Source organism: Trachypithecus francoisi, unplaced genomic scaffold, assembly GCF_009764315.1.
Source record: "Trachypithecus francoisi isolate TF-2019V2 unplaced genomic scaffold, Tfra_2.0 Lachesis_group0, whole genome shotgun sequence".
Classification (NCBI taxonomy): domain Eukaryota; kingdom Metazoa; phylum Chordata; class Mammalia; order Primates; family Cercopithecidae; genus Trachypithecus; species Trachypithecus francoisi.
This window is the reverse complement of record NW_022681453.1, coordinates 6,160,599-6,173,138: the sequence shown is the minus strand read 5'-3', so window position 1 is coordinate 6,173,138 and position 12,540 is coordinate 6,160,599. Positions and strand designations below refer to the sequence as shown.

The following is a 12,540-nucleotide window of genomic DNA, read 5'->3' as shown; positions in this document are numbered from 1 at the left end:
GCCCTGGTGCTTGGCCAGCATATTCCAGCTAGTTAGAAAAACAAGGCAGAGGGCACAGGATTTAACACACACAATGGCAGCGGCTGCACTCGGGGGCATGCCATTTGATTCTTCACAGATGTGGGCTAGTGGTCTGTAGTGAAGAAAAAACAAGTGGCCGTAGCATCCTTCCACGTGCTATGAGATCATTTGTAAAAAAAAAATTAAAGCATCTCGCCTCTGTTTCCACCACTAGGTCTACTGCCTTGTAGATCTGGCACAGAGGAGGGGCATGGTGATGCAGTGCATGCTACATACTGATATGTGCTTTCTAATGAGACCAGACCCTAAAGTAAAGTAAAGATGACTATTAAACTAAAATTTGTATCAGTTCACTTATTTGAGGCTTAAATATATGAAAAGATACATGAATTTAAGTCGGCCTCTCAAAAAAAAAATCAATGCCATTCCTAAAGTGTTCTCTTTTCCAAGTTGACCCATGTTAGGAAAGAGGGTTATAATAACGATAATACCTAACAGGTGAGCTGAGACCACTTGCATGGCTAAGAGAGTCTAATTAGGGAAGAAAATAATGAAAAAGTAAAACCCTCTAAAGTGGAAACAAACATTCTATTTCAGTCCTCCACGGACAAGAAACATCAACCTAGTTTGGGTTTAACTTAAACCACTTCATATTTAGTTTAAGAGTTTTTTAAAAATTGCTGCAAACTTATTTGAGCTGTTTATATAGCTGGGGAGGTGGGGACCATGTACCCTTTATGGAAAGCGATGTACTTCCAGTGGCCCGAGAAAACAAGGCCTATTTTAAATTATGAAGTTTTACAAAATGAGGCTTTATTATTTTTGTTATCCTTATTTCTCCCATGAATGGTGGTCTGTGATACAAATGTAAAACAGATATACATTCCACCCTGAGGAATAAAAATCTACATACACCAGTTATTTCCTAAAAAAGAAAAAATTGTGTAGCCAGCTATGCCTTCCCCCTTTAATGATACATGTAGTTGTCTACGGTGCCTCATTCCAATTCTGTCTTCTGATTTTGACGGGTCCCTCCAAGGCTTTCCTTGGAGAAGCAGAGGCAAGGTAAGCCATTTCCCTAGTTTTCATCTACCTAATTTCAGTCTGTTAGGGTCAAGTTTTAGCCTGTATACAAATAAATGCAATGAGAAAGCCTTGGACAATGGTGAGTAAAGTAATAAAGTGCTGACATTTATTAAATGTTTACTATTTGTGAAATACTGTTCCACATGCGTTACCTCATTAAATCCTCACAACAAACCTAAGAGGTGAATAATATTCCCATTTTACAGAGGAGGAAGCTGAGTCAAGAGAGGTGATGTAAGTTGCCCATAACTGGTGAGTGACTGAGTCAGGACTGAAATCAAGGCAGGCTGACTCTGAGCCCACCCTCTTAGACACCATGTTACTTTTGCCCTCATCATAAGCAAATTAATTCATGTAATGGATTCTTGCACACAGTTCCTTGGTGGTGATCACTGCTCTGTCTACAGTGGTGAGTGCTCCTTCTTGGAGCTGTACTTCAACCAGTTTGCAGCCTCCTGAGGCCTCATATATGAAAATCTCTTTATAATCCACTCAGAATCATCTTTCACTTATGTCACCTCCTAGCAGCCATTATGGATGGCCTTGGCTCATCACATATTTGTTGTATAATGACTCCATATTCTCCTGTCAACTTTATTCTCATCTTTCACCTGCTAGATATCAGAAATAGATTGTATAAGCTCAGAAATAAACAGCCCTCTCCACACTAATATTTCCTCCTCCTCTCTCTTAAGTTATAATTATGTCATCTAGAATAAGTAGACAGATACTTGATGGAATCAAAGTTCAAGTGAGAAATAAATCCTCAAATTATTAATTACCAGTACTCTCAAGTACTCATTCAGTCTTATGGCCACAGGTGAATTCAGATGGATTTGATAATATTTATTTCCTCTGGAAGCTGAGAGACATAGGGAGGAGAAAAAGACATGAACCTGCAAATTGCAGCATGACACAATTGAGATACAACCATGACACATTTGAGGTACAACCAAATTACTATGGAAGTATAGACTGGGAGTGACTAACTTTGTCTAAGGGGACTGGGAAGAACTCACAGAGGAGGCAACATTTGAGGTGGGTCATGTAAGACAAGTAGGAGAAGGGAGTAAAAACTATCCAGGCAGAATAAGCTGTGAAGATCTTAATGTATGTCAGAGTAAAGGGTGTTCAGGGAAGGGTGTAAAATCCTGAATAGTCAGAATGTAGGGGAATGAAGTGGACTGGACAGGTAAGAGGTGAAGCTATAGAAGGAAGCTGGGGCCATGCCAAGGAGTTCGCATAATATCCCACAGGCAGTGGAAGAGACCACAGAAGACTTTGTGTGAGGAAGTACGATCACACTTGTATTTTTCCCTCTCTCGTTGGCCTCTCCAGCTAGGCAGGTTTTGTTTATTATATTGCTGCTGTTACTTTATTGCTGTTGGTTGAAATCCATCAAGCATTTATTAATATGCCAGGCACTGTGTTAAGTGTTTTATATAAATTGCTGGATGTATGTTTGGGGAATGAACCCTTAGGTGCTACTAAGAAGTCATTTCTGCTGTTGTCTGAAAGGTTTCTATTGCAACTTTCTCATTTGAGAAAGACAAAAGGACCCATGTATTTTTGCTGTGTTTTGGACATATTTAATCAAATACTATTTCTTATTTATGAATTTACTTCAACTAAGCATACCAGAGAAATGGAGTAAATCCTGGCATTCTAAAGAACTGGATAGATCTTTACTGAAAGGTGTACCTCAAGGGCAACAATTGATCGGTTCTCCCAGAGGCAAATTTCTCTGCCCTGGAAGTGTTCTGTGAGTCATTCATGGCCTCCACAGTGACATAAGCACTATATGACTATCAAACATGGCTTTATTTAAGTCTGGGCAAAAAAAGATCCCTGAGTTAACCTGGGAGACAGAGAAAATAACAATCTGTAAGATTTTGGTTTTTGTTTTATATATACAACTCTTCTCTGCCGAATGTAATACAGATGGAAAAATTGTGATGCTGCTATCAAGCTGTTGAAAACAGTCTGCTCACCCAGATCGGCACTCATTTGAAAGACAGGCACACCCGGTCAGTTCCCAGTAGCCAGCCCTGCAGTTCTTACACCTGGCTTCATGCAAGCACAGAAGGTGAAGCCAATTAATAACTTGTGTGATTCCAGGCTGTCTCTGCCCCCATGGCCAAATTCTGGACTGAGGATTGCAAACCCTCAGGAGACTCTGCTCTTCTTAAAGATCAAACCATGGAGTTTGCTGGAAACCAGGAAACAAAGAAGGTATGCTCTGATCAGTCATAGATTGTATATTATATGCTCTGATCAGTCAGTATGCTCTGATCAGTCACAGATTGTATATTATAAAAGTTGGAGCAGGATCTCAAAGTTGGATTGGCTTTTCCATATTTCCAAAATCTTTTAAATCCTGGAAATAAAATTATCTGACAGTTTGAACCCCCAAAACCCAACTGAAAGGACTACTTTGGTGTCAAAGAGAAAAATTTCAAACGGAATCAATTTTTAGATGAGAACAGAATACGATAAGGGAGACGACCCTAGGGCTAGAGGTCACAAGGGTCCTGTGGCTCTCTTATAAGCATCCCAAAAATCCCCATGCCTTATATGGTCTCATGTTTCATTGTCTCCCCATAGAACAAGCTTTCCACATAGAAAGTGATGGGGCTTTTCCAGGGCAGTTTTTGTCTTTCTTTCTTTATTGACATTTCCTTTCACTTTGGTACCCAAGACTCCATACTGGGCATCTGCCTTCATGCCCACCTCTCAGTGTACCTCAGGAACTTCTTGTTTCATTTTGGAAAGAGGCTGGGTAGAGATATACGTACATGCTTATCTTGCCTATTGTTTTTGGTCTTTAGAAATATTGCTCCACAAGGTTTTATTTAGAAAATTGGACAAATTTACTCAAATTACACTGTTACTAGCTGCTTAGATTACTATACTTATTCTCGGGACATCTGAACTTCAGCATTCCTTACAGCTAAAAGAACTTTCTTACAGTAATATTTCAGGCATTACACATAATCAAGAAAGAGCATTATTTCTGAGCAAAGGAGCCTGTCTGACATTTATAGGTAATTTTATTAGAATTACCTATAAATGGTCCCAAATGAAATGGAATAATGGAATCAAATAATATCAGACCATAAAGGAGATGATCCAGTGTAAAGTCATTAATTTTTGAGGAGAGAAAACAGATCCACAGATGTGAAATGAACTGACCACCTGCAACAGCAACAGTTGTTTGTTCTTCATCATTCTTTCTGCCTTTTTCCCCTGTTTAACTGGGCATGGGGCCACCCAAATCCAGGCGACATGCTCCAGTCTCCCTTGCAGCTACATATGGTCATATTCAGCTTTATTCTATTTAGCTAATGGATTGTAAACAAAAGGTAAGGTTGTGTTTGACGGCCTGAAAGATTCCTTCTTCCCTTCTCCCTTCCTGCTGGCTGAAAGACTGATGTGATGGGTGGAGACAGTGTCATTTTGGACCATGAGACAGAAGCTATTGCTTTCTGGTGCACTCAGGAATGGTAGAGCAATAAGGTAGAAGGAGCCTGAGTCTCTGAAACATGGCACTCTAAAGAGATTGCCTTCTAGATTTCCTTATGTGTAAGACAATCAGATATCTATCTTTGTTTAAATTACTGTGGTTTTGGATTTTTGTGTTACTCTTAGCCAAGCTTACTCTAAGCTGCTATATCAATAGTCTAGAAAATTATTAAATTGATTAGCAATAGCTTGCTAGAGGAGGACAGGATGATGGGTGATGGGCAAGGCCTGATTCTAAATCTAACAGAGAAAGCACTTTAAATATTCTCTGTCTGGAGTTCCCAAATACTGATCCACAAATAGCTGCATCAGAATTACCCTGACAGAGGTTCCTGTAAATCTAGACTTCTGGTTCTCTTTTCAGGAGATTATGACTTAGTAGGCATTCTATGGGGTCCAAGACTGACATTGTTTTAAAGCTCCTCACATAACCCTGATATCCAGATACACTTGGTAACTATCTGATCTACAACTGTTCTCTGCTGTGGGTCTGGGGTGGGGGGTGAATCAGAACCACCAGAAAGATTTGTTTGTTTTGGGGAAAAAAGCAAACAAATTTGAATTCTGAAATAATTTATTCCTCAAGTTATTTAGACCCACCTCTTCTTCTCCTAGTACCCACCAAGAGTCACACAAATGTCACCAAATGAACTGTTCTCTTTCAGGTTAGCCTTTGATATGGTTTGGATCTGTGTTGCACCCAAATCTCATGTCAAATTGTAATCCTCAATGTTGGAGGTGAGGCCTGGTGGGAGGTGACTGGATCACAGGGGTGGATTTTCCCCTCGCTGCTGCTCTAATGAGAGTGAGTGAGTGCTCATGAGATCTGGTGCAGCACCTCCCCACTCTCTCTTCCTCCTGCTCTGGCCATGAGGTGCCTTCTTCCCCTCTGCCTTCCACCACAATTGTAGGTTTTCCTGAGGCCTCCCCAAAAGCTGAGCAGATGCCAGCATCATGCTTCCTGTTGCAGCCTTTGGAAGTGCAAGCCAATTAAGCCTCTTTTCTTTAGAAATTACTCAGTCCCAGCTATTTCTTTATAGCAGTGCAAGAATAGATGGATACAGCCTTAGTTCATCCAAACTGACAGTGACATAATTGCATGTGGTTAGACTGCATGTGGCTACTGCTTTTTGTTTTTCACAGATTACATTTTCCATGGGAGTTTAGTCAACACCAATGTGCATTACTATACATTAATGAATCATTTCTGACAAAAAGAATTACCATGAAAATGCAGAAAGACTTTACTTTTTAAAGATTCCAGGGCCTCACACCTCAGAGGTTGAATTTTTTGGTCCTTGCAAAGATCTGCAAGGTCAGCAGATTCAGTTAAACAGCTGTCAGGTGAAGCTGGCCTAATAACACTCGGGCATACCAGTGGGTTCTCTTGGCAGAAAAGGTGACAGGCAGGGGAAAGCATTAACAGAAGGCAGAGTGTGGCGAGGCATTCCCAACAGCAGTGCACAGAAAGGGATTATACTAAGAATACATCTACACCAGAGAAATCCCCTTTCAAGATCCATCCTCACGTTGACAGGTGCAGGCTTGGGAACTCAGTTCTCCTGCCCTCCTCTGGAAAGCTAGAGGAGAAAGAGCCTCGACCAGGAGGAAGCCAGGCAGGACTCAAGGGGTTCACCATAACTCTGAGAAGAAATATAATCCAACAGCACCAAAGATGCATTTTAAGACAAAATTCCAAAATGGATGCCAAAGATACCAGAGATCTAATTCTAACTGGGTTACTAACTCAGTCTGAGTTTGGGTAAGTCACATAACATTTCTGTTTTTAAATTTTATCCTATGCAGAATCAAGGGATTGAACTTAATGATGTATGAAATTCCTTTTAAAAATTGGACAATTTTATATTTATTGAATAGCTAATTATATTATATATAAATAGGTTCAAGGAAAAGCTCTCAGTCAATTATAGATTTGTTTTTATTTTAAAATATAAAAATCCTAAATCCCAACATAAAATCATCAGAGAGACATGCATGTCTTTGAGACTTGAATTTCTGAAAACTTTCTTAATTGCTTAATCCCCATAAACTCTGATGGCATCCTGTTGTCCCTACTGAAAGATGCCATTACACAAATATTTAGCCTAGTACTTTTAAACATCCACAAACATTTATCTCACTCTCCCAAATAACATCAGTCAGAGGACTGAAAACATTCTGAACCCAGGCACTTATTGACATGATAGCTACAGGCTCTTATTAAAGAGTAGTCTATGAAATCTAATTCTGTGCTTACTGATGGTCTCCTGGGTTAAGAGAAATTGCAACCTGAAATGAGATACAGCTCTTTTATTGGTTGTTGTTACTGCAAAGTGGTCTTGAATCTTTTGGTGCTCTCTCCATTTTAACCCTCCTTCTTCAGGTGACACAGCAGTAATAAAAGATTTACTTCCTAAACCTTCCATATAACCCTGCTACTTGACTCAGAGGCCATTGCCCATGTAAAAGGATTGAAAGATAAACTGGAACTCCCAGAAATCCCAGGAAATATTTGTATGTCATAAAGCTCCAATAGATTAAATAGGTTGGATTAAGCGCCAGTGCAATTCAGGGGAATGGAGAGAAAAAAACCAAACTTACTTCATCCACATGCCCAACAGCTCCATAAATCCTTGCCATCTGTCCAATGAGGTAGGGGAATCTCTCACCAACCTCTTTCAGCATTGGAAGAAAACCATCCAAAGCCACTGGCTCATAGCCTGCTATCTCTATTAGGATGTTTAGGGTGATGTCATTATGGGTTGAATCCTTCAAATGCCCAATTAGGAAAGGAATACACTTCTGAACTGCCTATAAAGAGAGAGGAGAGGAGGAGGAAGAAAGAAGGAAGAAAAAGAAAAGTTAATTAAATTGCAATTAATTTTGAAAGCAAAATTTTTTTGTATTAAACCTGAACTCAACACATTCTGGGATTATTACCATCACTGGTACTCAGGCAAATCTCCCAAGTTTAGAATTTAAAATTTACAATAAAATCTTCAGAGCCTTTAGTTCCTTTTTCTTTTAATCTGTGCCTTACTGTTGAAGAGTGAAGTTTAAAATAATGCTTCAGTGTTGCTATTCATAAGTCAAGTTTCGATGTGTTATTTCCTGATTGGGAATAGTACATTTCCTCCAACCACCATAAAAGCTGCAATTTAAAGGACAATTTAAGTAGGTAGGAGATCCTTGTTGACTTTAATCAAAGCCTTCAAAATGGAGAAATCCAGTTTAGAAATGTTTAATAAATAAAAATATGAAAGCAGAAAAGATCTCCCACATTTTCTTCAATTTTCCATTGTGATCACAAAAATGTAATAATAAGATAAAACTATTAAAGCAAAATGATTTATACCATAGTCTCATATCTTAATTTTTTTTTCTTGATTCTTAATGCTTATATGAATGTAAAGGTGAAATTTATCCAAGAAAATGGAACTCTTTGGTGGAATAAAGACACTATGTTAATATGTCACATACTGAGAATTTAAGGAATTGTTTTGTTTGCTAAAATAGAAGAATTAGAAAGGGAAACCTGTGGGAAGCTGAACAACGAAAGTGAAACAGATTTGCCCATCCATATTTCTGCTTTATTTGTTTCTTTTGTTTGTGTTTGATTTACTTTATTGATTTGTCATTTTTTGAGTAGGGTAGACTTTAAATGTAGCTTCCACTATTAAAACCAGATCTGATACACAGCACCATCTGCCCAAAGTTGAACTCATAATCCACCCCCTGCCAAAAACCTGCTTCTCCCACCACCTCTTCTGGCTCTAAGTGCCTCCTTTTCCCATAAATTACACCATTATCCACCTGGCTACTCAAACTAGAAACTGTTTCTCCCTTACCAGCAGCTGTTATCCGAGCAATCACCAAGTCCTGTTGACTCCAATACCCAAGAATCCCACAGATTTGTCCACTCCCTTCTCTTTATATTCATCCATTCATTCACTCATTCACAAATACTGACTGAGTCTTTCCTATTTGCAAGCTGTAGGTGATGGGGATAGCAATAAGCCTGACAAGATTCACTGTTTAGTAAAGGAGACATTCGGTAAAAGAAATAATCACATCAGAAATGAACAATTATAATTTTAATAAATCCCATGTAGGGAAAATGTAGGGCTCTGTGAGAGACAGTCCCAGGGCCCTAATTGAGGCAAAGGGTCAGGAAAGGTCTCTCTCAGGGGGACATGGAGCTGAGATCCCTGACCCAGGCATCCCACACATGGGTTATTCCAACAGCCTCCTAACAGGTCTCCCTGCCTTCAGTCTTGCCCATCCAGTCTCTTCTCAGATTTAGCCACAGTGGTGTTTTTTCCTGCCTTAAAACCCTACGGTCACTTGCCCTTTTTTTCATACCTGACTCCTATCCATCTTCCCACATTCAGTCCCTTGTCCACTTGGTCCACCTTCCCCCAGTCCAGATTCCACTACCTCTCACACATCACCTATGATGAATTTTTTAAAAAAATTTTTAACTTGAGAAATTTTCTTTTGCATCTGGGATTTTACTCATGTGATCTGTTCTGCCTGGAATTCATGTTGCCCCTATTTTGCTTGAGTAGCTCCTGATCATTCTTGAGGCCTCAGATGAACTGTTATTTCCTTAAGAAACCTCCCTCAGCTCCTCTCCTCTTCCTTCTCAGGCTATAGTGCCCTTGTGAAAGCTCCCACTGTACCCTAAATGGCCCTGAGCAGGTCCTTCACATAATTCCTTCTTACTGCTGCTCTAGATGCCTTTCAGGCTGGATTGAGAGCTCCACAAGGTTAAGCATCATCCCATTCTTGTACACCATTGGATACCTAATGCCTTACACAGAGCTTATCCAGAAGGTGAGTTAATAAGTTTTTGAGCAACAAATCAAAGGAAGATAAATCTAATTTGTATAGAGTGACATCTGAATAAAACATCTCCCCCACTCCATAGTAAAGAGTTGTACACAATGTTTAAACATATACTGTCATGTATTACTACAAAACAACTAACAAGAACATAAAAGAAGAAAGTTTCTAGATAACTAAAATTATCCTATATAGAGATTTAAACTTCAGATTCATATCCAGTACTTTTGGAGGAAAGAATAGGGCTAGATTCTGGTAAATAGCATATACAAATGCACAGTTCTAGAAATGCTGCCTGTGCATTAGGAAGCGATTGTATCTTCTTCAGGAGAAGCCATGCGAGGTCCCTGGCATATATGGCAGAAGTGTCAGCCAGCTGCTCCAGGTCAGGGCAACATACTTAACCTCATGTTTTTAGCAATGAAAAATGCTTGCACATTTCCTGCCCCATTCTATAAAGTTTCATTTCCCAGTCCTTACTCTTCAGGTCCTGTTTCCTGAACACCAAGGTCTTTGTGACATGTGCTTCTCTCATGCCACTTTTACTCTAAAATTTAAACTTCAGCAATATGTCCCAAGCTACACAGCATGGGTTTTAGCTGTTGTCCTATAAAGAACAATTAAGAAGGAAAGAAAAAGAAGAAGTGAAGGAAGGAAGGAAGAGAAAGAGAGAAAGGAAAGAAAGAAAGAAAGAAAGAAAGAAAGAAAGAAAGAAAGAAAGAAAGAAAGAAAAGAAGGAAGACAGGAAGGAAGAAAGGAAACGAAGGATGGAAGGAGAAAGAGAAAGAAAGAAAGAAAAGAAGGAAAGAAAGAAAGAAAGAAAGAAAGAAGACAGAAAGAGAAAGAAAGATGCTCAAGGCAAATACATACACCTGGGCATAGTTGAATCCACAGAAAGAGCAAGGGAAGAGAAGCCCTGAACAATGTATATTAAATAATAACAAATTTACAAATTCAACAAAAGTTGATATTTTTTACTCTGAATTCCGAATAGCCTAAAGTTCATTATGATAATGATAGAAAAGATAGATATTTCTTGAAGTTTATCCACACATGAGAGACAAGTCTGCTTTGGGTTTTAGATAGATTATTCTTGGATTAGAAGGAATTTTATTTTCCAAACATAGGGCATTTCCTTAGGCTGGTGTCTTCAGTGCTTCCTTATTGAGAGCTGCCTTCCTGACTCAGGGAATGGTGGGCTTCACTGAGAGCCAAGTAGCCACTAAGAATAAGATTCTGGCTGCAGAGAGCAAGCTGACATGGACTTTGTTCAGGCTGTAAACAATGGACAGCTGAAAAAGCTACCAAACTGGCCTTGTTGCCTCAAATATCTCTCCCTTCTGTTCAGGCTCCTCACTGCCACCAGACTCATAGCCCTCAAACTCCGATCTGATGACCTCAGGTTTCTCTTAGAGACTTGCAAAAATTTCTCATGGCCCATGGCCAAAATTCCAGTGCCATAGTATTCCAGACTCCGGTGTCTTTTTTGATGGGCCTATCTGCAGACTCTTCCCCCATGACCCAGTTACATGGCACTGATCACCCACAGTGGCTTGAACACAGAGAGAAATCTTGTACTTTCAAATTCGATCTCAAATCTCTACTTCTGGGAAATCTTCTCTCCACCCACCCTAACACATGCAGGACCTGACAGTAAGGTACAAGCAGAGTCCTTCACACCACAAATACTCAGCTGCTATATAAAATGTTCTATCCTCCTCCCTGACAAATGTGCCTTTCTAACAATCTGTGATGCTTGATTTAAATTTAGAATGTTTGACCTCTGGAGAGAAAATAAGGAGAGATGTCTCCCAGTCCCCATTCCTTGTCCCATACCTTCTCTTCTATTTCCAACCCTGGCTTTGCCCTGCATGTGAACACCCCAGTCCACACATGCAAGCTCTTCTAGGCTACCTCTCAAGAATATGGGGTCAACTGTTGGCATGGCTTGTTCTCAGGAGAACAGACCCAAGGACCAAGTATTCACAAGTCCTGGAAGCAGATTTGAGATACCTGGGAAAGGAATTCCAAGGTCTCAGTTACCTGAATTGAGTTTAGTGGGCCAAAGAGTGGATGGGAACTGGGGGTGCAAGTAAAGAAGGGCCCAAACAGAATGCTCTAAACCAAGTAGCCCAGCATAGGGCCTCAGCCCTGAATTCCCTGTTTTTTCCTGGGTAGAATTAGTCACTTCCTCTTCTGTGCTCCCATAGCAGTCTATTTACGAGTTTGGCATTTTGTCATTGAAGTTTTATGGATACATCTCCCAGACCATGTGCACCTTGAGGATATGGCCACCTGAAGACAGTGCCATAACTTAATTTATAGCAATAACATTTCAAATCTTATGTAAAGAATAAATTTTTTGAGCAATTAAAGTCTCAGGATACAAAATCAATATGCAAAAATCACTAGCATTCCTATATACCAACAGCAGGCAAGCAAAGAGCCAAATCATGAATAAATTCCCATTCACAATTGCTACAAAGAGAATAAAATACCTTGGAATACAGCTAACAAGAGAAGTGAAGGACCTCTTCAAGGAGAACTACAAACCACTGCTCAAGAAAATCAGAGAGGACACAAACAAATGGAAAAACATTCCATGGTCATGGATAGGAAGAATCAATATTGTGAAAATGGCCATACTGTCCAAAGCAATTTACAGATTCAATGCTATTCTTATTAAACTACCACTGACCTTCACAGAATTAGAAAAAACTATTTTAAAATTCATTTGGAACCAAAGAAGAGCCCAAATAGCCAAGACAATCCTAAGCAAAAAGAATAAAACTGGAGGCATTATACTATCCAACCTCATACTAAACTGCAAGCCTACAGTAACCAAAACAGCAGAGTACTGGTACAAAAACAGACACACAGACCAATGGAACAGAACAGAGATCTCAGAAATAAGACTGCACATTTACAATCATTTGATCTTCAACAAACCTGACAAAAACAAGCAAGGGGGAAAGGATTTTCTATTCAATAAACGGTGCTGGGAGAAGTAGCCAGCCATATGCAGAAAACTGAAACAGGACCCCTTCCTTACGCCTTATACAAAAA

At 39.6% G+C, this 12,540-nt stretch overlaps 1 protein-coding gene across 3 annotated transcripts in view; it reads right to left on the bottom strand.

Annotated features, from left to right (window-relative positions):
- Nucleotides 1-12,540, bottom strand: part of VEPH1 (ventricular zone expressed PH domain containing 1) — a 246,767-nt gene that overhangs the window by 150,122 nt on the left and 84,105 nt on the right. For all 3 annotated transcript variants that reach the window (XM_033203227.1, XM_033203224.1, XM_033203218.1), the window contains exon 6: nt 7,231-7,440. In XM_033203227.1, coding sequence (XP_033059118.1) covers nt 7,231-7,440 — 210 coding nt within the window. The remainder of the gene's footprint in view (nt 1-7,230; nt 7,441-12,540) is intronic.